We start from the raw sequence: 27,938 nt of genomic DNA on the forward strand, positions 1-27,938 counted from the left end.
CTTACTGTTGTTCACTTGGATCAGGTACAGGTACTGAAATAAAGAGATCGATATTTTGTATCGATATTGCACTAAACGTGATATCTATTTATGAAATATCGATATTCATATGTCACTTTTTTTGGACTCGTGCTTGAAACTAAACCAAAATATTAAAGTGCATGCTCCAGTTGCCTCGACAAATGTTGAAAGATTTTCTAACTGCCACCACATCTTGTCCAACACAACAACAGACAACTTACTTTAGAGAACTTCTGAATTGTGATTGTCATACACTGCAATAGCTCTAGGATTTTTCAATATTCGTACATCTTTAGCACATCTTTAGTAAAGAAAAACAGAGATTTCAAATCATCATTTTTGTACTTTTACTTCCAAGTTCGTATGAAGTTTTTCATTACACTAGCTCGTTTTATGACACGCTTTACATATTTTCCTATCATTTTTACGCCATTTTACTCATAATTTCGGGTCATTTTAGCGATAATTCTCCAGGTAAATTACGTCATAAAAATCAGAGCCCTGAACTGAAATGAAATAATTCTCACTTAGGGCAATTACTCACACTGCCTCCCCCACGCTTCCTCCCCGCCATCTAAGCCCCTGGAAAATTGTTGATGTTTTTGTAAGTAGACAGTCCTCTTAAGTTCATTGTGGATGGTGTGTGTCTCAGTATGTCGATGTTCGTGTCTCTCATTACGATGAGGTACTCGTATTGACACTGATGTAAATGTTATTCCGACTGGATGGTAATCACTGTGGTGATTTCTGGTGGCCTATTGACGACGTCAGTTAAGCACTTCCGCAGATATTTCTTCGTTAGGCTTCAACGTGTGAAAGACCTTAGATCTGAGGTCAGAGTGTGTAAAAAAAAAAAGCATGTACGGCACAAATTGCAGGGCGCAAAGAAATGGTTCAAATGGCTCTGAGCACTATGGGACTTAACAACTGAGGTCATCAGTCCCCTAGAACTTAGAACTACTTAAACCTAACTAACCTAAGGACATCACACACATACATGCCCGAGGCAGGATTCGAACCTGCGACCGTAGCAGCAGCGCGGTTCCGGACTGAAGCGCCTAGAACCGCTCGTCCACAACGGCCGGCTGCAGGACACATTCCCCACACTTAGACGAAGAAACTATATTATATGAACATGGGTCTGGAAACATTTTGATTCCATGTTACAACTCATTTATTGGTCACAAGAGATATTTAATATGCTCTCCGTCGGCAGTGATACATGCATCGTATTGCAGTCGTAATGAATCTCAGATGCGCTGTTGTATCCCTGGAGTATTTTATTGCGTATGGTTTCGCAGCCTTCCGTAGTACGGGCACGGAAACTCAGAACATCTTGTGCTGGGGCTCCATTCACAATAGCATTCGGATGTCTCCACAAATAAAAAGTCCAGTGGGTATAGGTCCGGAGAGCGTGGAGGTCAGGCAATTTGTCCATCTCTACCTATGCATCTGTCACCGTATCTGTTATTTAGAAGCCGACAGACATTAACTCTAAAATGAGGAGCTGCTCCATCGTGCATGAAGTACATGTTTTGTAGCACAGCTAAAGGCGCATCCGCTAACAGATCAGGTTGAACATTCTGTACGAAATTACGATAACTTCGTCCGTTGAGCCTGGGTGGAAGAAAGTGAGGCCCTACCGAACGATCACCAACAACAACGCCGGCCCAACACTGATAGAAAATCTTTGTTCATAACTTGGTTCAACAGTTGCGAGAGGATTGATGTCTGCCCATACACGCCAATTGTGAAATTTACAATCTGATCTAGCTGAAACGACGCCTCATCGGCGAATAGCACCGTTGCCTTAAATTTAGGGTTGACACTTAGTTGAATAAACCATTCGCAGAAGAGTACCCGTGCAGGAAGTCAGCTGCTGACAGTAGCTGCAGGCGCTGTAAATGGTATGGATACAGCTGCTCCTCGTGTAACACTCGCCAGACAGTCATGTGGTCAACATTCAATGTTGCAGTTACATGTTTTGTTCTGACACTAGGGTCGTTGTCAACTGCAGGAAGAACTGCCGCCCTCCGTCGCTGTGTTCCCTTCGTTCTAGGCCTCATCCGCGCGAGTATCAAGCTTAAATGCCCCTTGTTCCCTGAGACAACGAACAGTGGCTTCAAACGTTTTCCTGTCCGGGCACCTTCGTCCTGGAAATATCTCTCTAAACGTTCAGCGCGAGGGCCATTGCCGTCCGTTAATCCATACATCAGCCGGCCGTTGTGGCCGAGCTGTTCTAGGCGCTACAGTCTGGAACCGCGCGACCACTAAGGTCGCAGGTTCGAATCCTGCATCGGGCATGGGTGTGTGTGATGTCCTTAGATTAGTTAGGTTTAAGTAGTTCTAAGTTCTAGGGGACTGATGGCTTTAGAAGTTAAGTCCCATAATACTCAGAGCCATTTGAACCAATCCATACATCAAATGGGCATCTGCCATTTCTGCATTAGTGTACGTTGGCACTGCATGAGCAAAGTCTTTGATCAACTGTACGTAGTAACCAGTGTGCTTGTAACGGTCGTACTGATCGCTGGAACAGTTTATGTTATCTGTAAACAAGCAATTACGTACGGCGTATGGCAACAGGGACATGTAAAACAAAACACTGGCGCTGCACAACGTAACCAGACGTCACCGAAAGTGCATGTTCCCCATGGTTCTAATTATCTCTTCTTGTGTGTTTCCCATGATTAATGAGTTGGAGAAAATGAGTTGTGACATGGTAACAAAGCGTTTCCAGACCCAAGTTCATCTAACATAATTTCTTCGTCCACGTGTGAGGAACGTGCCGTAAATTTTTGTTACAACCTATATATGCGCCGAGCACACCCATCGCACTTGTCTGGCTTGTCAACCCCAGAGGTACCCGAAATCTCTTTCCAAGCCCGCCTGTCCCTTCCTCCGCCACAACCGTTGAAGCAGCTCAACCTCCCGCAACGGAGACGCAAGAATACATGTATATTGAAGCACGGTGGTTAAAGTAGATCAACTTGGATTTCTGCGAGCTTTGCAAACTTCACGGAACCAGGTCAGCCTGCTGCGAATGACAACAGGTAGTTCTATCGATCCAACGTGACCAGCCAGATATACATAAGCGTAGGTAGCTTCATTGCAGCTCATTTATCACAATGGCGAGAGCAGTAAAATGAACAAACCAGATGTGAAGGAGACTGAGGAGGAATTAAGAATCGGGGGACGTATACCAGTCACGAAACAGAGCCTAAGTAATGCAAGGGAAAAGATTCGTGTGTTTATGAACCAGCTTCAAACAAATCGGCAGGTGTCTAACAATGCAAGTTGTGTTAATAGTTACTAAAAACTCATTCGGGAACCTCAAGTGTATTATACATGTTGCACATTTGACCAGCTGTTTCCTTACTCCACGAATATTTTGAAAGAGGACAAAGCGGTAGCGGCTGACAAGTGTGTAGAAATGTGTGCCAAAGCTTGAAGCCATTTAGCAAAATACAGGCTTCCTAAATTTAGGGCTATCATAGAACGAAGTACGAAAAGAAATGTGGCTCAGGGATATAAAAGACCACAATCTGGTGGTATGCAAAGTAGTGCGAAGAAAGCTTACGATGAAAGAAAAGCTTCTCCATTCACAAATGTTCTTTTTAGATTAAGTTAGGATGAAAAGCGAACTCAGTGTTTGCTAAAATGCATTTTGGGAATTTAGAATAAACTGTTTTGGCCACTTAGAATTAATTCAGCGAAACCGCAATACACAGCTTGAAAAAAGTAATTAAAATTAGTATAATTGTGGTCATATTTGGCTGAAACACGCTAAGGTTGCAGAAACTAGACTTTCGAAACCTTGCTTTACTTGGCGTTGCAGTGTAACAGACATCTTCAGGTTCTTAAGTGGGAAGGATCTCGACTTTTAGAGATGGTACTGCCTATTACAGAAAATGTGTATTAGAGGTGTCTGATGATAGTTCGACTGACAATAGCCAGATCTAATAGAGAAAGGGTGAAGTTCAAGGGAAAACCGTTCATTTCGAAATAAATAAGCAAGACCGAAATACGCGGAAAGGAAGAAAAGGACAAATAGAATCCACCGTTCTCTGGCCTAGAAAGACCCGAAATGAATATATATTTCACTGAGACACGTTGTGTGATATTCGGGTGAAAGAAGACATTTCATCAAATTCCGAATCCTAAACGTAACACTACATTCAAAGCGCACAAGATAAACTGCTACGCAGAGTAGTACAGCGGGAAGATGGGCAGGGATGTAAGACTCCTTTGGACTGCTTGGGTTAGCATGGCTTGGCTTGAACACTTTGGGGAAAGTGCAAGTAAAGAAAATGAAAGCTTCTTGGATACAGCAATCACAAAAGAAAAATAACCAACACTCACTCAGGTTTTATAGGAAAATCACCACAATGGACTTAATATTATATCAGTCATCTAACCATCCACAGTTCCAAAAACAAGCAGATCTGAGATACATGCTCCACAGTCTGAACACAGAACCACTCGTTAAACACAGCTACAGCAAGGAACTAGACGAAATAATACAAGCAGCAAAAGATAATCGATACAAAGAAGCTCCAGTTTCAATATTGAATAAGAAAATCCATAAAAATGTAAAAAAAAAATCATACAAATCTGGGGACCCACAATGCCCACCACACACCACCACCACCAACACCTCACGGACGTAACAACAAAACTCAACATACAAGCTGGTACACACTCACATTCGGAAACAAACTGAAACACACAATTGTTAACATCTTTAAGAAACAAGGAGTAAAACTAGCTTACTACAGCAATAAATCAATACAAAATATCTAAGAAAAGAATATGACTCTGATATATAGAAAAATCTGTGTAGATATACTGATGATTGTTTCAACATAAACAAATAGCAAAGTGGCGAGCTACTAGAGCGCTGTCTGCCCTTTAATAGGGAATGCTCGCAGCCAGAAGGCTTAGTTAGAGTGGTGCCACCATGTAAAAAATGGTTCTGAGCACTATGGGACTTAACTGCTGTGGTCATCAGTCCCCTAGAACTTAGAACTACTTAAACCTAACTAACCTAAGGACATCACACACATCCATGCCCGAGGCAGGATTCGAACCTGCGACCGTAGCGGTCACGCGGTTCCAGACTGAAGCGCCTAGAACCGCACGGCCACACCGGCCGGCGCCACCATGTAAGGTAAACAGGTAAGCATGCTATGGTGACGCACTCGCATTTCCTACAACCAACTGAGCGGGCTTGAACTGGATCAAATTGAGAGCTTCCGATCACATGAACATTTTCACACCCGTAGGCGAGTTTCTGGACGTTCACGTAGCACAGACGCCCGCCAGGTTCGTCGTATTGTAAGGGCAGCGTTGACAGCTACCACAGCCAAGATAAGAGGGCTTGTGTCAATACAAACTGTTGCGAACCGGTTATTAGCAGTGGCACAATAGGCGCGCAGATCTCCAGTCCCCTTCCCACTCACGCCACAGCATCGAGGTGCATGGCTTGGCCGGCCGGGGTGGCCGAGCGGTTCTCGGCGCTATAGTCTGGAACCGCGCGACCGTCACGGTCGCAGGTTCGAATCCTGCCTCGGGCATGGATGTGTGTGATGTCCTTACGTTAGTTAGGTTTAAGTAGTTCTAAGTTCTAGGGGACTGATGACCTCGGATGTTAACTCCCATAGTGCTCAGAACCATTTGAACCATTTTTGTATGGCTTGACTGGTGCCATCAGAGGCTCACTTGGATGAAGGAATGGTGCACCTGATCTTCAGCGATAAATGTAAATCCTGTCTGCGCGCAAGTGATGGTCATTTACGTTTACAGCGTAGACTTGATGAGCGCTGTCTCGTAGAGTGCATTCGTTCTGGACACATTGGTCTCACACCAAGCCTTATAGTAAGCTGTAACTCTTTTTCACCTTTGATGTTTCTGGAGTGGACGCTAACTAGCGCACGGTACGTGCATAATGAAGTTGGACACGTTATTTTGCCGCTCTTGTAACAATAAGGTGATGTGTTGTTGTTCCAACAGGACAATGCTCGCCTACACACTGCCCGTGAAACTCAAGGTGCAGTGCAAGACATGCAACAACATCCCTGGCCAGCACGATCTCCGAATTTGTCTCCAATCGAGCACGCGTGTGATATGATCGGACGAGAAGTGACTAGTCAACTGTTACAGAACTACGTGATCAGGTCGAGCAGGCGTGGAGTAACGAATCCCAGGACAATATTGGCCAACAGTTCCGCACTGTCGCCTGATAAACAAGGTAAGAGCCTACGGAATATCAGACCAGCAGTGTGGCTGGATTGAAGAGGTTTTAGCGAAGAGAACACAGCATGTTGTTCTAAATGGAGAGACGTCTACAAACGTTGAAGTAACCTCCGGCGTACCACAAGGGAATGTTATGGGACCATTGCATTTCACAATATATATAAAAACACTTGGTTCAAGAATCATAAAAGAAATTTGTATACATGGAAGAATCCTGGAGATACTAAAAGGTATCAGATAGATTATATAATGGTAAGACCGAGATTTAGGAACCAGGTTTTAAATTGTAGGACATTTCCATGGGCAGATGTGGACTCTGACCACAATCTAGGCGAAATACCCTCAGACTTCAAGAAGAATATAATAATTCCAATCCCAAAGAAAGCAGGTGTTGACAGACGTGAAAATTACCGAACTATCAGTTTAATAAGTCACAGCTGCAAAATACTAACACGAATTCTTTACAGACGAATGGAAAAACTGGTAGAAGCCGACCTCGGGGAAGATCAGTTCGGATTCCGTAGAAATGTTGGAACACGTGAGGCAATACTGACCTTACGACTTATAAGAAAGATTAAGGAAAGGCAGACCTACGTTTCTAGCATTTGTAGACTTAGAGAAAGCTTTTTACAATGTTGACTGGAATACTCTCTTTCAAATTCTAAAAGTGGCAGGGGTGAAATACAAGGAGCGAAAGGCTATTTACAATTTGTACAGAAACCAGATGGCAGTTATAAGAGTCGAGGGACATGAAAGGGAAGCAGTGGTTGGGAAGGGAGTGAGACAGGGTTGTAGCCTCTCCCCGATGTTATTCAATCTGTATATTGAGCAAGCAGCAAAGGCAACAAAAGAAAAATTTGGAGTAGGTATTAAAATCCATGGAGAAGAAATAAAAATTTTGAGGTTCGCCGATGACATTGTAATTCTGTCGGAGACAGCAAAGGACTTGGAAGAGCAGTTGTCTTGAAAGGACGATATAAGATGAACATCAACAAAAGCAACACAAGGATAATGGAATGTAGTCGAATTAAGTCGGGAGATGCTGAGGGAATTAGATTAGGGAATGAGACACTTAAAGTAGTAAAGGAGTTTTGCTATTTGGGGAGCAAAATAACTGATGATGGTCGAAGTAGAGAGGATATAAAGTGTAGAATGGCAATGGCAAGGAAAGCGTTTCTGAAGACGAGAAATTTGTTAACATCGAGTATACATTTAAGTGTCAGGAAGTCGTTTCTCAAAGTATTTGTATGGAGTGTAGCCATGTATGGAAGTGAAACATGGAGAATAAATAGTTTGGACAAGAAGAGAATAGAAGCTTTCGAAATGTGGTGGTACAGAAGAGTGTTGAAGATTAGGTGGGTAGATCATGTAACTAATGAGGAGGTATTGAATAGGATTGGGGAGAAGAGAAGTTTGTGGCACAACTTGACTAGAAGAAGGGATCGGTTGGTAGGACATGTCCTGAGGCAACAAGGGATCACAAATTTAGCATTGGAGGGCAGTGTGGAGGGTAAAAATCGTAGAGGAAGACCAAGAGATGACTACACTAAGCAGATTCAGAAGGATGTACGTTGCAGTAGGTACTGGGAGATGAAGGAGCTTGCACAGGATAGATTAGCATGGAGAGCTGCATCAAACCAGTCTTAGGACTGAAGACCACAACAACAACATATAAATGACCTAGTAGATAGTGTCGGAAGTTCCATGCGGCTTTTCGCGGATGATGCTGTAGTATACAGAGAAGTTGCAGCATTAGAAAATTGCAGCGAAATGCAGGAAGATCTGCAGCGGATAGGCACTTGGTGCAGGGAGTGGCAACTGACCCTTAACATAGACAAATGTAATGTATTGCGAATACATAAATAGAAGGATCCTTTGTTGCATGATTATATGATAGCGGAACAAACACTGGTAGCAGTTACTTCTGTAAAATATCTGGGAGTATACGTACGGAACGATTTGAAGTGGCATGATCATATAAAATTAATTGTTGATAAGGTGGCTGACAGGTTGAGATTCATTGGGAGAGTCCTTAGAAAATGTAGCCCATCAACAAAGGAGGCGGCTTACAAAACACTCGTTCGACCTATACTTGAGTAATGCTCATCAGTGTGGGATCCGTACCAGGTCGGGTTGACAGCGGAGATAGAGAAGGTCCAAAGAAGAGCGGCGCGTTTCGTCACAGGGTTATTTGGTAAGAGTGATAGCGTTACGGAGATGTTTAACAAACTCAAGTGGCAGACTCTGCAAGAGAGGCGCTCTGCATCGCGGTGTAGCTTGCTGTCCAGGTTTCGAGAGGGTGCGTTTCTGTATGAGGTATCTAATATATTGCTTCGCCCTACTTATATCTCCCGAGGAGATCACGAATGAAAAATTAGAGAGACTCGAGAGCGCACGGAGGCTTTCCGGCAGTCGTTCTTCCCGCGAACCATACGCGACTGGAACAGGAAAGGGAGGTAACGACAATGGCACGTAAAGTGCCCTCCACCACACACCGTCGGGTGGCTTGCGGAGTATAAATGTAGATGTAGATGTAGAATTGTACGATAGACTGGATTCCACAGTCAGCGCCTGCATTGCCGCATTGCACATACCAACATGGATGGTAACTCAGAACAGCTTGTGCTATTTATCTGTAATTGTAATTATTTCATGTACTCCATATGGACTGTTGCAACAATAAATCTTGAGTGAACTATAAACATTCTTCCGGCAGTGTATATCCGCTACCGGCCATTAAAATTGCAACATGACGAAGAATGAAAAATAAGGGAGTTCTAATATCAGCATAGTAGGAATAGTACACGATTAAATTTGTAGGTGATCTGGACGTCTACAGAGTGCAAAAATTAGTACACAGAGCTGATACTTATAGCAGCAACCACTGCTCGAGCCTGGCTGGGTATCGAGTCTGTTTGAGCTTGGATGAAAGACCAGGGCGAAGTGCTTCATGCTTCTTCGACTCTATGCCAGAGTTCATCGATCGCAGTGTATGAGGAGCAGTGGCGTGCTGATCTCTCGGTAACCCATGACAAATGTTTTCAGTACGCAAGAGATCTGGAGACTGTGCAGGACAGTGAAGCACGTCAGGAGGCACTCGATTTGCGTGGTCTTGCGTTATCTTGTTGACAGATGACGTTACGGAGGTTTGGAAGATGGGTCAAATATGTAGCAGCTACTGTCCAAATTTTGGGCTATGACAACGAGAAGCTATAGTGTTGTGTACACATAGGTACCATATATAATCACATAAGGTGGTGGGCCTGTATAACGGTGGACAAGTTTGTTCTTCTAGAATCCTCCAGATGCGGATACATCCATCGTGATGGTGTAGGCAGATCCGGAACTCGTCTGAAAAGGCAACGTGGTGCCACTCCGGTGTCCAGTGTTGTAGTTGAGCACATCACTGTTGGTGCACTTCTCTCCTCTGCCGCGTTGAGGGAATCCAGAACAATAGTCACGGTGCTGAGAGTCCGTAGTGAATCAGACGTCATTTCACTGTCCATATGGACATTGGTCTCGCTGCAAGCAAGCCATTTTCTGACTAAATGCTCGTGACGTTCCTGTGAGGTCAGAGGAACAATGTAGTCTCCTCTCTCGCGCTAGTCTCTTGGAGCCCATGAGATCCTGCAGGGAGCCATGTATGGCTCTCCCGAAAACATCGATTTCATATTCATGTGACTGTCCGAGGATCCCAACCAAAGCGAGCAGCAATATTGTGGAATCATAAATCGGAGTGTTGACGAGCCGCGACCCCGTCGCTATCGAATTCCGACTCGTGCTGGTAGAAATATCTCCTCCTTACTCGAGAGCTGGCCTCTGTGGTCGAGCGGTTCTAGGCGCTACAGTCCGGAACCGCGCTGCTGCTACGGTCGCAGGTTCGAAACCTGCCTCGGGCATGGATGTGTGTGATGTCCTTAGGTTAGTTTGGTTTAAGTAGTTCTACGTCTAGGGGACTGATGACCTCAGATGTTAAGTCCCATAGTGATTAGAGCCATTAGAAGCCACCTTACTCGAGAAATAATTCCATCTTCTCACAAACAAACAACATGGTGTTGCTATTTGAAGGACCAGTAGTGTATTAAGTTGTCTGAAGAGAGAAACCGTGCAAATGCAATATAAGAGCAGAGACAAAGGATTATCCTGAACATTCCCTTTTAATCTTAATAATTCGTGACTACAAATGTGGTTGTCCAATGTTTATGTTGTTTATTTAGAGACTGTTGTTCCATTGTTCCACACTATATTTACAGAATTGTAACAGTTTTGTTGGACCTTGTAGAGTTTCAGTATCCAGCATCATATCATAGACCTACGTTCTGTAATCTACCCACGCTACTCTTGAATGTAACCTGTGTTGGTTGACAACCTCTGACAATATTTTAATGAAGGGTAATATTTCCTGTCACAAATGTTATTCCTTATTACAGTCTTTCTGTTCCACCGGTTGGTCATGTTGGTATATTTTGTTTCATTTCCTACAGCCGCTGTGATGAGTTTGTAGGCTACATCAGTGGTAGGCGGGTATTCTTATATAATTGGCTGCGTGCGCTTTGGAAAGTAGTTACATCACAACAGAGCTCAGTCCTATCCATTATGCCCAGGACCAAAGAAATATTGCAAATTGCATTTTGTTCCCATTTAGTTACATTGTTCAAGCTTTGAGAGTTCTCCTAACTGTCCACCCAGAACTACTCTATCCTTAAACCGAGCTGGAAAAATCTCTATTAAGCCCGATCCTAAAAACCTGTTATGCTTACGGAACATCTGATTTGATTTGTCTCTCCTAATTCTCTGAGCATATGCTACAAAGTTTTCATAATTTTTTCAGCGGCAATATTTCCGTAATTACTTCTAGTAATATTATACGTTCGTTCATTATCCAGAATTTTGAAACTAGTTTTCGTTGTAATATTAATGTCATTGATCCTTTCCGTTAAGAGGATTAAATCTTTGTGGATGGTAGCGATACGGAAGGTAAGCCTCTTTACTCAAAGTGCTTCTTAATACCCTTTTCCACGGTATCTCTGCAGACGAGTAGATTCCATTTTCCTTAAACTCAGGTGACTTACTATAGATCTCAAACCATATAGACATTTATTATTATTATTATTATTATTTCTTTCTCAGACGTTATGTCTAGTTAAAAATGGAAAGTGACGCGGACCTTGATCAAGCGTGACTTCCTTTTAACTGTACGGTATGTGTTACATTGCATTTAGGAACTTTCGGGTAATTGAACATGTGTCAATGATTACAGATTTCTGTAGTTGTATACATACGTTTGGATGTTCGAGGGCAGTTCAATAAGTAATGCAACACACATTTTTTTCTCGGCCAATTTTGGTTGAAAAAACCGGAAATTTCTTGTGGAATATTTTCAAACATCCCCGCTTCGTCTCGTATAGTTTCATTGACTTCCGACAGGTGGCAGCGCTGTACGGAGCTGTTAAAATGGCGTCTGTAACGGATGTGCGTTGCAAACAACGGGCAGTGATCGAGTTTCTTTTGGCGGAAAACCAGGGCATATCAGATATTCATAGGCGCTTGCAGAATGTCTACGGTGATCTGGCAGTGGACAAAAGCACGGTGAGTCGTTGGGCAAAGCGTGTGTCATCATCGCCGCAAGGTCAAGCAAGACTGTCTGATCTCCCGCGTGCGGGCTGGCCGTGCACAGCTGTGACTCCTGCAATGGCGGAGCGTGCGAACACATTCGTTCGAGATGATCGACGGATCACCATCAAACAACTCAGTGCTCAACTTGACATCTCTGTTGGTAGTGCTGTCACAATTGTTCACCAGTTGGGATATTCAAAGGTTTGTTCCCGCTGGGTCCCTCGTTGTCTAACCGAACACCATAAAGAGCAAAGGAGAACCATCTGTGGGGAATTGCTTGCTCGTCATGTGGCTGAGGGTGACAATTTCTTGTCAAAGATTGTTAGAGGCGATGAAACATGGGTTCATCACTTCGAACCTGAAACAAAACGGCAATCAATGGAGTGGCGCCACACCCTATCCCCTACCAAGAAAAAGTTTAAAGCCATACCCTCAGCTGGTAAAGTCATGGTTACAGTCTTCTGGGACGCTGAAGGGGTTATTCTGTTCGATGTCCTTCCCCATGGTCAAATGATCAACTCTGAAGTGTATTGTGCTGCTCTTCAGAAATTGAAGAAACGACTTCAGCGTGTTCGTAGGCACAAAAATCTGAACGAACTTCTCCTCCTTCATGACAACGCAAGACCTCACACAAGTCTTCGCACCCTACAGCCCCGATCTCGCACCGTCGGATTTCCATATGTTTGGCCCAATGAAGGACGCAATCCGTGGGAGTCACTACGCGGATGATGAAGAAGTTATTGATGCAGTACGACGTTGGCTCCGACATCGACCAGTGGAATGATACCGTGCGGGCATACAGGCCCTCATTTCAAGGTGGCGTAAGGCCGTAGCATTGAATGGAGATTACGTTGAAAAATAGTGTTGTGTAGCTAAAAGATTGGGGAATAACCTGGTGTATTTCAATGCTGAATAAAACAACCCCTGTTTCAGAAAAAAAATGTGTTGCATTACTTATTGAACTGCCCTCGTAGCTGTATTGCGTTGATGTACTGGTGGATATTGTGTGGTATGACTCCTGTAGTTGATAGTATAATTGGTATAATGTCAACTTTATCCTGATGCCACAGGTCCTTGACTTCCTCAGCCAGCTGAATGTATTTTTCAATTTTTTCCACTGTTTTCTTCTGTATATTTGTTGTATTGGGTATGGATATTTCGATTAGTTGTGTTAATTTCTTCTTTTTATTGGTGAGTATGATGTCAGGTTTGTTATGTGGTGTTATTTTATCTGTTATAATGGTTCTGTTCCAGTATAATTTGTATTCATCATTCTCCAGTACATTTTGTGGTGCATACTTGTATGTGGGAACGTGTTGTTTTATTAGTTTATGTTGTATGGCAAGTTGTTGATGTATTATTTTTGCTACATTGTCATGTCTTCTGGGGTATTCTGTATTTCCTAGTATTGAACATCCGCTTGTGATGTGGTGTACTGTTTCTATCTGTTGTTTGCAAAGTCTGCATTTATCTGTTGTGGAATTGGGATCTTTAATAATATGCTTGCTGTAATATCTGGTGTTTATTGTTTGATCCTGTATTGCAATCATGAATCCCTCCGTCTCACTGTATATATTGCCTTTTCTTAGCCATGAGTTGGATGCGTCTTGATCGATGTGTTGCTGTGTTAGATGATACGGGTGTTTGCCATGTAGTGTTTTCTTTTCCCAATTCACTTTCTTCGTATCTGTTGATGTTATGTGATCTAAAGGGTTGTAGAAGCGGTTATGAAATTGCAATGGTGTAGCCGATGTATTTATACGAGTGATTGCTTTGTGTATTTTGCTAGTTTCTGCTCTTTCTATAAAGAATTTTCTTAAATTGTCTACCTGTCCATAATGTAGGTTTTTTATGTCGATAAATCCCCTTCCTCCTTCCTTTCTGCTTAATGTGAATCTTTCTGTTGCTGAATGTATGTGACATATTCTATATTTGTGGCATTGTGATCGTGTAAGTGTATTGAGCGCTTCTAGGTCTGTGTTACTCCATTTCACTACTCCAAATGAGTAGGTCAACATTGGTATAGCATAAGTATTTATTTTTGTCTTGTTTCTTGCTGTCAATTCTGTTTTCAGTATTTTTGTTAGTCTTTGTCTATTTTTTTCTTTTAGTTCTCCTTTAATATTTGTATTATCTATTCCTATTTTTTGTCTGTATCCTAGATATTTATAGGCATCTGTTTTTTCCATCGCTTCTATACAGTCGCGGTCGTTCTCCAGTATCTAATCTTTTTGTTTAGTGTGTTTTCCCTTGACTATGCTATTTTTCTTACATTTGTCTGTTCCAAAAGCCATATTTATATCATTGCTGAATACTTCTGTTATCTTTAGTAATTGGTTGAGTTGCTGATTTGTTGCTGCCAGTAGTTTTAGATCATCCATGTATAGCAAATGTGTGATTTTGTGTGGGTGTGTTCCAGTAATATTGTATCCATAATTTGTATTATTTAGCATGTTGGATAGTGGGTTCAGAGCAAGGCAGAACCAGAAAGGACTTAATGAGTCTCCTTGGTATATTCCACGCTTAATCTCTATTGGCTGTGCTGTGATATTATTTGAATTTGTTTGTGTATGAAGTGTGGTTTTCCACACTTATTATTATTATTATTATTATTATTATTGATTAATCATTTTATACACCATTTAAACAAGGTTAGATAGTTTTCTAATATCACGAATCAGACTGGTTCTCTTACCAAACCAAAATATGTTTAAGTGCTTCTACATTTAATATTGCTGTACTAAATGTTCGACACACATCAGTCATATTGTGTCTGATGAAATCAGCATTCGAGACGTATACAGAAAACACGATGAATTGAGGCTTGAATTTGACTTAACTTACCTGCAGCATAATAAGTAACATTTACAAACTCATCTCTCTTTCACTACGCTCCTATCCTGCTTCTTACTTTGCAGAAGCAGTCACAAATCCATTCTGCTGCAGACCATCTGATTAAAAATACGATAGCTGTTACTAATTAGGCTAATGAAGAGACGGTTATCCGTGCTATTATTTCTCATTACTAAGGCTTAAACACCGCCCCCCCCCCTCCCCCCCCCCCCCCCCCCATGAACCATGGACGTTGCCGGTGGAGCGGAGGCTTGCATGCCTCAGCGATACAGACAGCCGTACCGTAGGTGCAACCACAACGGAGGGGTATCTGTTGAGAGGCCAGACAAACGTGTGGTTCCTGAAGAGGGGCACCAACCTTTTCAGTAGTTGAGGGGCAACAGTCTGGATGATTGACTGATCTGGCCTTGTAACATTAACCAAAACGGCCTTGCTGTGTTGATACTGCGAATGGCTGAAAGCAAGGGGAAACTACAGCTGTAATTTCTCCCGAGGGCATGCAGCTCTATTGTATGGTTAAATAATGATGGCGTCCTGTTGGGTAAAATATTCCGGACATAAAATAGTCCCCCATTCGGATCTCCGGACGGGGACTACTCAGGAGGACGTCGTTTTCAGGAGAAAGAAAACTGGTGTTCTTAGGATCCCTTAATCGGGCAAGTAGATTAGAAAATTAAAAAAGGGAAATGGATAGATTAAAGTCAGACATAGTGGGAATTAGTAAAGTTCGGTGGCAGGAGGAACAAGACTTCTGGTCAGGAGAATACAGGGTTAGAAATACAAAATCAGTTAGGGGTAATGCAGAAGTAGATTTAATAATGAATAAAAAATCGGAGCGCGGGTAAGCTACTGCGAACAGCATAGTCAAGGCATTATTGTGGCCAAGATAGATACGAAGCCCACGCCTACAACAGTAGTACAAGTTTATATGCCAACTAGCTCCGCAGATGATGAAGAGATTGCAGAAATGTATGATGTGATAAAGGAAATTATTCGGATAGTGAAAGGAGACGAAAATTTAATAGTCATGGGGGACTTGAATCCAATAGTAGGAAAAGGAAGAGAAGGAAAAGTAGTCGGTGAATACGGAATGGGGGTAAGGAATGAAAGAGAAAGCCGCCAGACAGAATTTTGCGCAAAGCATAACTTAATCATAGCTAACACTTGGTTTAAGAATCATGAGAGAAGGTTGTATACGTGCAAGAGACCTGGAGACACTGGAAGGATTCAGACAGATTATATAATGGTAAGAAAGAAATTTGGGTACCAGGTTTTAAATTGTAAGACACTTCCAGGGGCAGATGTGGACTCTGACCACAATCTATTGGTTGTGAAATGTAGACTAAAACTGAAGAAGCTGCAAAAAGGCGGTAATTTAAGGAGATGGGACCTGGATAAACTGAAAGAACGAGAGGCTGTAGAGAGTTTCAGAGGGAGCACTAGGAAACGATTGCCAAGAACGGGGGAAAGAAATACAGTAGAAGAAGAATGGGTAGTTTTGAGAGATGAAATAGTGAAGGCAGCAGAGGATCAAGTAGGTAAAAAGACGAGGACTAGTAGAAATCCTTGTGTAACAGAAGTGATATTGAATTTAGTCCATGAAAGGAGAAAATATAAAAATGCAGTAAATGAAGCAGGCAGAAGAAATACAAACGTCTCAAAAATGAGATCAGCTGGAAGTGTAAGATGGCTAAGCAGGGATGGCTAGAGGATGAATGTAAGGATGTAGAGGCATATATTACTAGGGGTAAGATAGATCATGCCTACAGCAAAATTAAAGGCACCTTTGAAGAAAAGAGAAACGCTTTTATGAATATCAAGAACTCGAATGGAAAACCAGTTCCAAGCAAAGGAGGGAAGGCAGAAAGGTGGAAGGAGTATATAGAGGGTCTACACAAGGGCGATGTACTTGAGGGCAATATTATTGATATGGAAGGGGTTGTGGATGAAGATGAGATGGGAGATACGATACTGCGTGAAGAATTTGACAGATCACTGAAAGACCTAAGTCAAAACAAGGCCCCGGGAGCAGACGACATTTCATTAGAACTACTGATAGCCTTGGGAGAGCCAGCCTTGTTAAAACTCCACCATCCGGTGAGGAAGATGTATGGGACAGGTGAAATACCCCAGACTTCAAGAAGAATACAGTAATTCCAATTCCAAAGAAAGCAGATGTTGACAGGTGTGAAAATTACCGAATTATCAGTGTAATAACTTACGGCTACGAAATACTAACACCAATTCTTTACAGACGAATGGAAAAACTAGCAGAAGCTGACTTCGGGGAAGATAAGTTTGGATTCCGATGAAAGGTTGGAACACGTAATGGAATACTGATCCTACGACTTAACTTAGAAGATAGATTAAGGAAAGGCAAACCTACGTTTCTGGCATTTGTAGACTTAGAGAACGCTTTTGGTAGTGTTGACGGGAATACTCTCTTTGAAATTCTGAGGGTGGCAGGGGTCAAATACAGAGAGCGAATGGCAACTTATAGTTCGTACAGAAACCAGATGGCAGTTATAAGAGCCGAGGGGCATGAAAGGGAAGCAGTGGTTGGGAAGGAAGTGAGAGAGGGTTGTAGCCTATCCCCGATGTTATTCAATCTATATATTGAACTAGCAGTAAAGGAAAGAAAAGAAAAATTTAGAGTAGGAACTAAACTCCATGGAGAAGAAATAAAAACTTTGAGGTTTTCCGATGACATTGTAATTCTGTCAGAGACAGAAAAAGATCTGGGAGAGCAGCTAAGCGAAATGGACAGTGTCTTGAAAGGAGGGTATAAGATGAACATCAACAAAAGCAAGACGAGGATAATGTAAAGTAGTCGAATTAAATCAGGAAATGAGACACAAAGTAGTAGATGAGTTTTGCTATTTGGGGAGCAAAATAACTGATCATGGTCGAAGTAGAGGATATAAAATGTAGCCTGCAATGGCAAGGAAAGCGTTTCTGAAGAAGAGAAGTTTGTTAACATCGAGTATAGATTTAAGTGTTAGAAAGTCTTTTCTGAAAGTATTTGCATGGAGTGTAGCCAATTATGGAAGTGGAACAGTTTAGATAAGAAGGGAACAGAAGCTTTCGAAATGTGGTGCTGCAGAAGAATGCTGGAGATTATATGGGTAGATCACGTAACTAATGAGGAGGTACTGAACATAATTGAGAGTAGAGGTTTTTGTGGCATCAAGGGATCACCAATTTAATATTGGAGGGCAGCATGGAGGGTAAAAATCGTAGAGGGAGACAAGAGACGAATACATTAAGCAGATTCAGAAGGATGTAGGTTGCAGTTGGTATTTTGAGATGAAGAAGCTTGCACAGGATGCAGTAGCATGGAGAGCTGAATGAAATCAGTCTCTGAACTGAAGACCACAACAACAACAACAAAGGCTTAATGAAAAGCCAAGTGATTTCCCCAGCCTTTAGTAAGCTGCGAATTATTTTTGACTGCAACTATTAATTGGTTCAATTGGCTCTAAGCACTATGGGACTTAACATCTGAGGTCATCAGTCCCCTAGACTTAGAACTACTTAATCCTAACTAACCTAAGGACATCACACACATCCATGCCCGAGGCAGGATTCGAACCTGCGACCGTAGCGGTCGCGCGGTTCCAGACTGAAGCGCCTAGAACCGCTCGGCCACAAAGGCCGGCGCAACTACTAATTGCTTATCGTTTCTCTTGTCTAGATAGTAGATAGTAAAAACAATTTTTAAGAAAAAATTATTCTACCAGCAGATATACTGTTGTGCGAACATTGCGAATAGTCTAGAAGGCACCAACCGTTTATTTGAACAGCCCAATGTCCGTCTGCTGCGCCGAGCAGTCCCGCTATGATGAAGTAGACTGCCGTGTGCGAAGCGGCTGGCTTCCAAAGCAGCATGGCAATCATTACAGCCAAGTGCGCCACGCCCACTACGCACACCAGCAGCAGGGAGCCGACCTTCTCCATCAGCCAGCCTGTGACCAGCGCGCCCCCAGAGTTCAGCAAGCCATACACAACGATGACGAAGCCAATCTGGGAGATACCCCACGCACACGCGACGAAAGCCTGTAACACAAACAGTCACATATGTGTATTTCCTTTGTTTCACTGTTATGTTTGATACGATCGACGCCACAAGACATTAACCCACAAAGCTATTATTTATCATTTATTTATTTCAACAAAGCGTATGACTCAGTGGCCAGAGATGCACAATTCAATGTCACGAATTTTAGACCTGTCATCCGGAAACCCTAAACAGGTCGTACATATTCAGTACTAAGGGTAACATGCAATGTTTAAGATTATATACAGAGTATCTCAAAAATGTTGCGACGAACTTCTAGGGGAGGTGGAGCACATCATAGGGATTAATAACTGCATAGCAACCCATGGGCACGAACGCCAGGGTGGAGTGGTAGAGGAAGTCTAAGGTTCAAATGGTTCAAATGGCTCTGAGCACTATGGGACTTAACATCGGAGGTCATCAGTCCCATAGAACTTAGGACTACTTAAACCTAACTAACCTAAGGACATCACACACAACCGTGCCCGAGGCAGTATTCGAACCTGAGACCGTAGCGGTCGCGCGGTTCCAGACTGAAGCGACTAGAACCGCTCGGCCACACCGACCGGCGGAAGTCTAAGATCGAAAAGGAAAGAAGACAGTGATTCGTTTGAAGCATTTATCGGACATAATGAGTACACACGGTGTACGACATGAATACTGCTCTAGCATTACAACAGATGCTCAAAGTTTGCACAGTCACACGCCACGCATATCTCACATCGAGACTGAAGCGCCTAGAACCGCTCGGCCACAGCGGCCTGAAAAATTAAGACAAGAAAAGGCCTCTATATCCTTAGCCCGAAATGTTCCGGAAAAAAGTTTGTAAAAAAATTGGACTTTATGGAAAATTATATATCAGATCCTACCGTCCCTGCTGAAGAAAGGAAAGGTTTTTAAGAATATACTGTCTTATATAAAGTCACAATTAACGAAACGATGGTTTGCTTCACGCAAAGTAGAAAGCAGCTTCTTAAAAAACAGCCGTATTGGCTTCAAAGTACCGTCGAAATTCCATGTTGCAAAACTCGAGTTTGGAGACCATCAAAGTCGTTCGCAGAGTTAAACGAACGCAGTAAAAGACCTAAGACAGAGCGATTGACAAACAATTTTTGGGGCACAGAATTAACGTATGCCAGTCAAAAGAAGCTCCGTGAATCAGGAAATGTTGAGAATTCCAAAGTGGTTAAAGGTATTACTTCATCACCTATACGAGGAGCAAAATATGGACAAGTATTAGAACTGAGCAGCTGAGAGTTAAAACTAAGAGGGCTTTTACATATCGAAACGTTATCAGTCTTTGTGGAAGCCTCACTGACAGGGAAACAATACGAAATAATACCATCAACTGATAAGAGGGTCTATCCTTGTTACAGTACCCTTCAAGAGGTTAAAAAGCAATGTTGCCCTGTGACTGAATCCTATTAGGTGACTGCCATATGTTTGGATATTCAACTTCAATCCGTGCTTAATCACACATGTGAGCGATTAATATTATACTTAGAAGAGTTTTTAAATGATCTTACAAATGACGACAAAAATGCGTTGGAACTTGTCTATAAATAGGTTATGATGGTTCACAGCAAATTCAGTTTAAACAAAAACTTGAAAATATCCATGCGAACATATTTCAGTCATCTTTAGTGCCTCTGCAACTTACTAGTCGCACAAATGAAGACCTAATTGTTTGGAAAAGTCCTACAGCATCAACCCATCGCTATTGCATACCAATAAGAATTAGATATATTCATGAAACTATTGATGTTACAAATAAAGAAATTGGTTGTATCAACAGGCAAATTGAAACATTACAAGAAACAAACATTACAAGAACAGAGAGTGATTTATCAATAACACACACATTGCTAATGACTGTAGCAGGTGCAAAGGTCTGCAATACAGGAACAGAGACAGTGTAGACAATGAGAGGTCACATTAGCAAGGCTACCTCAGAAGACTTGAATGACTTGTCAGAAACGAAAGTAGTAAATACAGAAACTCTTCAGTCCGACCTGTTTATACTCTACGCCCGAATTAGATTTTTTCTAATTTTTATTGCAGTTGTCTTATAAAACAAACGTCAAAAAGTGGCAGATCCGTTCAAAATAGGAAAAGAAACTTGTTCAAAGGGGGAAAAAAGGCACCCAAGAAATGTTAAGAAATCGATGGGAATTAATTGTAGATGTTCCCAAGCGAGGCTATGAAAGTTGTAATGACGGAAATACTAGAAAAAGATTTTTACAGACCTGAAACATCATCAGAAATAGCTAATCTGTCGATTCAGCGTTATTCTAGAAGATATTTCCAGTGGACAGAAGATAGACGTAGACAAATTTTCTGCTAATATTGTTGAAACAGCAAGATTGTATGTTGACTGATGTCCATGGCATCTTACGTCTCCCACAATAGACAAAATTTTGGTGCATGGCCCCACTGTCACTGAATGTGCTCCCTTACCAGTAGGTAGTTTATCAGAAGAACCAGCCGAGGCCCCCAATAAATACTTTCCTATGTGCAGACAAGCATTTGGCAGGAAATTCTCACGAGAAGAATGCGGTCTGCACGTAATAAACAGGCCACTACTGATATCTGATACATTAATAGCGGGTGTAAGACCAAAGCCAAAGAAAACCAGCAAAACTTTCTAAAAAGAAATATTACATTTTCTACTCTCAAGCGAAGGAAGGATTAGGCAGGTCCCCCAAACTGAAAATGCTAATGAAGAGGTGTTCCCAATAAAAACAGATTGTTCATTTTCAGATGAACAAGACTTGTAGATATCGTCTGAATAATATATAGTATTGCAGCTAAGAAATAAAAAATCTAGTGTAAATACTATAATTTTGTTTTATTTCATGTTACAAAATATGTAAATACATTATTACCCTGCAAATATGTTCTATAGGGTCTCACAGTACAGAAAATACCAAATACTAATTTTTTTACAATGTTTTGCATGAAATGCTCCTAGGTGCGGAGTACGACGTCGTTTACCACAATTCTCAATTCTTATAATGCGCCCAACCACCCCTAGAAGCTTGTCGCAACATTTGTGGGACACCCTGTATATAAATTACATTACCAGCAATTGTTTTTAATGCTGATGTAGAAGTAAAACAATTCAAAATGTAATCAAATGGAAACAGAAAAATAAAAGGAATTAATTCAACTTCTCAGCGAATAACTTCCACCTTATATTACTCGATATGTTATTGGAAGCTTCGGAAGAACTCTGAATTTGCCGACTGACTGCAACTATACCCAGTTCTCTGCCTATTATTACTTCACAATTATACATTGCCCAAACTGGTATATGCGTGACACGCCAATAGCGAATTCGGAGACTAAATTTAATTAGAAAAATAACGCGTGCTGCATTAACAAATGCAATATAAGTTAAGGGCGAAATATCTGTTCCATTAAAAATAAAAAGACAAGGGGATCGATTATAATCTTTACTGTTTAAGTGTGTTTTAGAAAAAAGTGTAAGGGTCCGGAATTTGGAAATCAAAAATTATAGAATTGAAACAAATATTCTACGGAGTAAATCAAATGAAATCACGCTCAACTTTTTATCATCTGTAGCCGTCTCTGCAGTACTTTCAGCGAATCTAACGGTACCAATACCTCAAGTATATCTTTTAGCGAAAATTCGAGGAACCTGTCTCAGAATTTCAAATGAAGAAAACTAAATTCATGACAAATTTTTAAGTGAGACAGAAAGAGCTAGTATATTTAAATATCTTGGAGGAAAAATAATGAATTAGAGTGCTCTAGAGTGGACGTAACAGTTACAAAATCTGGATAGCATACGGTTAACTAAAAAATTTACAGGGAGGGTATCTCTATAAATACGAAACTATGATGTTCAATCCAGAATGTTTGTATGCTGGTGAATGCTGAACACTGAACTACAAGCTGGACGGACCAGAGATACTCTAAAGACGGATAGTTAGAAAATTAATGGGCGCAATACAAACAAAACAGGATGAAATAATAAGACGCAATAAGGAGTTGTATACAGTGCGTTTCACAATTGGTATTGCAGGCTTCTAGTGGTTTTAGAACGGATTTAGCAGACAAGGCTTTGGTAAGGAACTCATATCTGGAAATGTAAAGTTTGCTAGTAAAATAAGTTCAAAGGTTAGATTACTATTAAATCTCTCGCACACAAACTGTGAAGAGGGCACCATCGTCACTCCCTGTTGAAAAAATGACGTCATATACCATGTTCGTGCGACGACGACAACAACCGTTCCGAGCAAGTGGCGCATTTGCAACCAGGACGGTTGACTGTGGTGCTCCACGGACGAGCCGCAGTCTCCACTTCGAAGAGGATGTCCGTCTCGTCGGACATAACGAGACGACTCCTCGAAATATTGTCCACGCTCCTATAGGGCACCCAGGGCAGAGCTCGTTGCCTCCGCTGTGTCGTACAGCGAAGCGGGAGATTTAAAAGTGATACGATCTTCAAACTCATTTACATTCAAACGGTATATCCCCGGACATGAGTTCCTTATCAAAACCTGACTACTAAGTCCCCTCTACATGCTCTAGAAGCCTGTAAGAGGTATTATGAAACGTCCTGTCTATACAGTATGAAATAATGAAGGAAATGGCAATGAGAAGTTTACTCTTTTTTTTTTCTTTTTTTTTTTTTTTTTTTTTTTTTTGACATCTACACCGAATGGAAGAGGACGTGCTAAAACTGAAATATCGCCGTAGTTCTGCGACGAGAAATTGCCGATAGTACGTATCATAGAAATAACGACTGAACTGGAAGCAAATGGCATCAAGTGATCATTAACAACATATAAGAACGTTTTCAGAACTAAGACTCTGATTTGGATGACTACCATGTTGTATGAACAACAATAACCGCATAAATAGTAGTAATAAAATAATAATAATAATAGCAAGAATTGTGCTACGTACATCCACTATGAATCATCCCTGATTTCACTTTAGATTACTCGGAAAACTCGAGGAAAATACAAATCAGGATGACTAGACAAGGTAACAATCTCAAGTCGTAATTGCAAGAAATTTCGTTTGAGTAGCTTACTATAGCAACACCAGCAGTTAAATAATCCTGTGGTAGGTAATCCTGCACCTAGAAAATCCTTCAACTTGAACTTGACAATATCACCTAGTAAAACGCATAACTTTCTTAACAATAATGAGAGGCTTACAGGGATTTTTCTTATGTCGTTCGTTCGCTGTTGGGTGTAGCAGTCTTTTGTCAAATTCATCTGTTATTCTAGAATTGTCGGCCCAATGAATCTTTAGATTTTGTGTGATTTTAAACATAAAGGATAGGCAGTTCAAGTAAAGTCGTGGGAGATGCTGAACTAGCTGTTATTTATTTTCCAAGCTAATCCTGTATTTATTCATCAGAACTGGAGTCCTGCAAAAAAGGCACACTTTTCTATGTTATTCACATTAATGTCTCCTGGAACTGCTACATGACATTGTTAATGGAAACACTGTACTCTAATCTGAACAGAAGCAATCTACAGGAGTGCGACTATCGAGTGTTTGCAGAGGTACTGTGCGTCCTGTTTGTGTTTTAGAGGCCCGCATTAGTAGATTTACGTTGAGTCAGGTGTTCCGAAGGGCTGGCACAGTAGTATACACCTAACTAAGTGGGTGCATGATGTAGTATGGCAAAGAGACACATAAAAATATGACGTCACAAATGATAATTTTTGCCAGGCAGGGATTCAAACCTGGATCTCCACTTATCGGTAGCAGTCACCTAAACTATTAGCCCATCTGGGTATGGCTCTAGGCCTGACACAAATTGTTAGTGTCACTGATGTTTTCTCCTATTATTTCCGAACAGTACAATCAGAAATCCTCACATGGTGTATGTGGAGAACGTACCACTTGCAGACATTGGGAACAGATCTGCTGGAAAACCGTGGGTACCCTGCCACAGGGACGTATATCAGATGAATTACGCTCGCTGTACTGAGGTGTGTGGAATCAATGAGGATGAAGACAGTCCAACTCAGTGATATTAAATGAAGAGTGGAAATGCCAAATCTGACATTAGTCAGGTGAATGAAGAAACAGTGTATCTCTGTACAACTGATTTGTATCCAAAAATTTGGAAGATAGTCTGATAACACAGATTTATGTTTTTCGCTGAATTACCACAAAAAATAATTACAAAAATTAGAATATAAATGCTTTATTAAGAACATTCTATTTGACATACCAAGAAACAGTGTTACTGAGTGCCAATAAGAAATTTTTTACAAGTTGATAGCTGGGAAGAAGGGAACTGCAACAAGCCGCTGTTAACAATGCTATTTATTTACATAAATAGTGCTATTACCGGATCCAAACCGTCAGGTCATTCTTCAGACGACTGTTCACATTTATATAGTCCGGTGTTGTTTACTTTAATCGTTGCCTTTTTCGCCAACAACTAATGTAAACAAGTGTAATATAAGTGTGAACAGCCGTCTGAAGATGAACCTGTCGTTTCTAAACAGGTAACAGCGCTATTTGTTTAAATAAATAGCGTTAAAACAGTGACTAATTATTGTTTTCTTCTTTGCACGAATCACTTTGTACTTTGTACACAGCATCAGTCTCAAAAATGTCAGTTTTCGACAAAATAGCAGGAAGAATGGGTTTTTTTTTTTTTTTTTTTACAAATGCCACTAATTCTGAGGCACTTCCTTTTATTTTTCATAATAGAAGTACAGAAATACAGTAATAAGTTTTTAACTAGTAGTCAACAAAAACCACTTCTCATATCTTTTAAATTTTGGAATTCCAAAGAAAAGCACTACTTGATACAAAGAGCGTGCATCACCTACTGACGCATGTTGAAAGTATTGCTGGCCGCGGTGTTCTAGCGGTTCTAGGCGCTCAGTCCGGAACCGCGCGACTGCTACGGTCGCAGGTTCGAATCCTGCCTCGGGCATGGATGTGTGTGATGTCCTTAGGTCAGTTAGGTTTAAGTAGTTCTAAGTTCTAGGGGACTGATGACCTAAGACGTTAAGTCCCATAGTGCTCAGAGACATTTGAACCATTTTGTTTTTTTGAAAGTATTTTTCCCTGGTTTGACATATGCATTAAATCTAGGGACATGTGGCAGAGTTCGGAGAACGTGATAGCTCTGAAAACGCGATATGTAAAAAAAAAAAAATATCACGAGGATGTTTTCCATTTCCACTCTTCAAATGTTATCTGTTCAGAAATTAATTACATTACGTGTCCGCCGTTTCTGAACGTATTTACCTGTCATCGGTACATTTCATTGATTCCATCTACCCTGATTCCACTCATTTCCATTAACTTAATTCAATTGCTAGGCAGATAATTTGCTTGCGCTCTGCCTCCGTCATTCGGCACGTGACCTATCTGTTATCTCTCCTAAAAGCTGGCAACGGTGGGCGATACACATTGGCTCGCTGTTTCTGCCTCTGAAATTATTTAGAATTTTTTTCACCTTTGCGCTCACAGAAGAGAACACCAATACCCAACACAGACCACTGTTGATTTTGACCGCATTCTCCCTGCCAAGTATCAGAGTAATTGCTTATGGCGGTGAGTAAAAGTATTACCAAACGTTTGATGACACTCGACGATCAATGAAGCGTAGTAAAAGATAATCGGAAAAGAATAGAGTTTTGTCTATTATAAATGAAAATTAAAACTTATAACACAAACAAAGGGCTGCTCACTAAATTCCGAAATCCGATCATCGCCGAGGATGTAGAGCATATATTATTACCACCAACCTTCAAATCGCGCAATGATCACCATTCAAAGATGAGGAACAATAGAGCTCGTACTGAGACGTTCAGACAGTCGTTTTTCCCTCGCGCGATCCGCGAGTGGAACAGGTGGAGGGGGGGGAAATAGGACTTTGGCGCGAATGCCCTCCGCCACACACCGATCACCGATTGGTGGCTAGCGGAGTATGTATGTATGTAAATGTAGAAGAAAACCCTTCTTGTTTCTTAGGATGTGATATTCGTTGAGTGTGAGGAGAACAGAGTTGTTCAGCAAAGACTGAGGAATCGACATTTTGTGAAAGTCATGGAAAAAAAGTATTTTAGTATCACTCTTGATAAAAAGCAGGACGAACCTGAATTAGCAATGAAGGAATGAAAGTTCGAGTATAGCATCTTCTCGAAGTCGAGTTTATTAGAGACTGAGAATCAGATAAATTACCCAAGAATGGAAAAAGCAATTGGACTTCTCTGTATTCACCTCGAGTGATTTAGGAAAATTAGGTAGATACTACTTTAGCACTGCAGGACGTGAAATTGAATGCCCTTTTTTTCTTTAATACGAGAGGTTGTATGCACTGCGAGATTTTGCACGGCCTGAATCAGCTCTGAAATCGATGCCTACAATTAAACACAATGCCTACCTAGCCACTGAGACTATGGCAGCGAGTTTGTACAAGCGACTCTTAATTAAAACCACATCTTTATCACCAGAAGAAAAAAATGAAAGATCTCCCATCATTATTCAACCGTCAGAGTGGATTTCTTAAATAAATCAAGCGATAACATCCCTCTTCCTCCTTGCTGAAGCGAATTTATACAACTTAAAATCACGATATTTTTCAGTTTAAGGTATTTAAAAACGGACTTGTTTTAAACAAAAATACACGAGATACCAATTTCATCTGAAGATTTATATAAGATATCAACAATTAAAAAAGTATGAAGTATAAAATACTGAAATTATGACACTTACTGCAGAATACTCAGCTTCAACAAAAGCATAATCAATTCCAAGCCATAGGGAGATAGGTAAAATCAGAAGCATCTTCCGATCAACATGAAGTCTCAAGGTTGCTGTCACCTGAGACCAAACGCTTTTCTGCTCGTACCTGTAAAAGATCATAAAAAATCTCTGGAGGATAAATCAGCTGAGGCTGATATCAAACTAAATAAGTATTTTTGAGAAACGAATAACTTAACACATCGAGTATTTTCATCAACATTAGAAATATAACAAATGAACTAATGAATGACGCCTCAAAATCTAACTTACCCGTTTTACAGTACTTTGAAATAATTGTCATCTGAGACAAAAATATTTTAGTTAGTGACACCATACCAAAATTATCTTAAATAGGGACAAGAAAACATAACTATTG

At 41.2% G+C, this 27,938-nt stretch overlaps 1 protein-coding gene across 3 annotated transcripts in view; it reads right to left on the reverse strand.

The window, feature by feature from the left end:
* The window catches only part of LOC124722858 (UNC93-like protein), a 409,177-nt gene that overhangs the window by 61,340 nt on the left and 319,899 nt on the right, over window positions 1-27,938 (reverse strand). For all 3 annotated transcript variants that reach the window (XM_047247985.1, XM_047247984.1, XM_047247983.1), the window contains 2 exons: window positions 27,533-27,668; window positions 18,534-18,801 (listed from right to left, as the gene is read on the reverse strand). In XM_047247985.1, coding sequence (XP_047103941.1) covers window positions 18,534-18,801; window positions 27,533-27,668 — 404 coding nt within the window. The remainder of the gene's footprint in view (window positions 1-18,533; window positions 18,802-27,532; window positions 27,669-27,938) is intronic.

Source organism: Schistocerca piceifrons, chromosome X (assembly GCF_021461385.2).
Source record: "Schistocerca piceifrons isolate TAMUIC-IGC-003096 chromosome X, iqSchPice1.1, whole genome shotgun sequence".
NCBI classification, from domain to species: Eukaryota; Metazoa; Arthropoda; class Insecta; order Orthoptera; family Acrididae; genus Schistocerca; species Schistocerca piceifrons.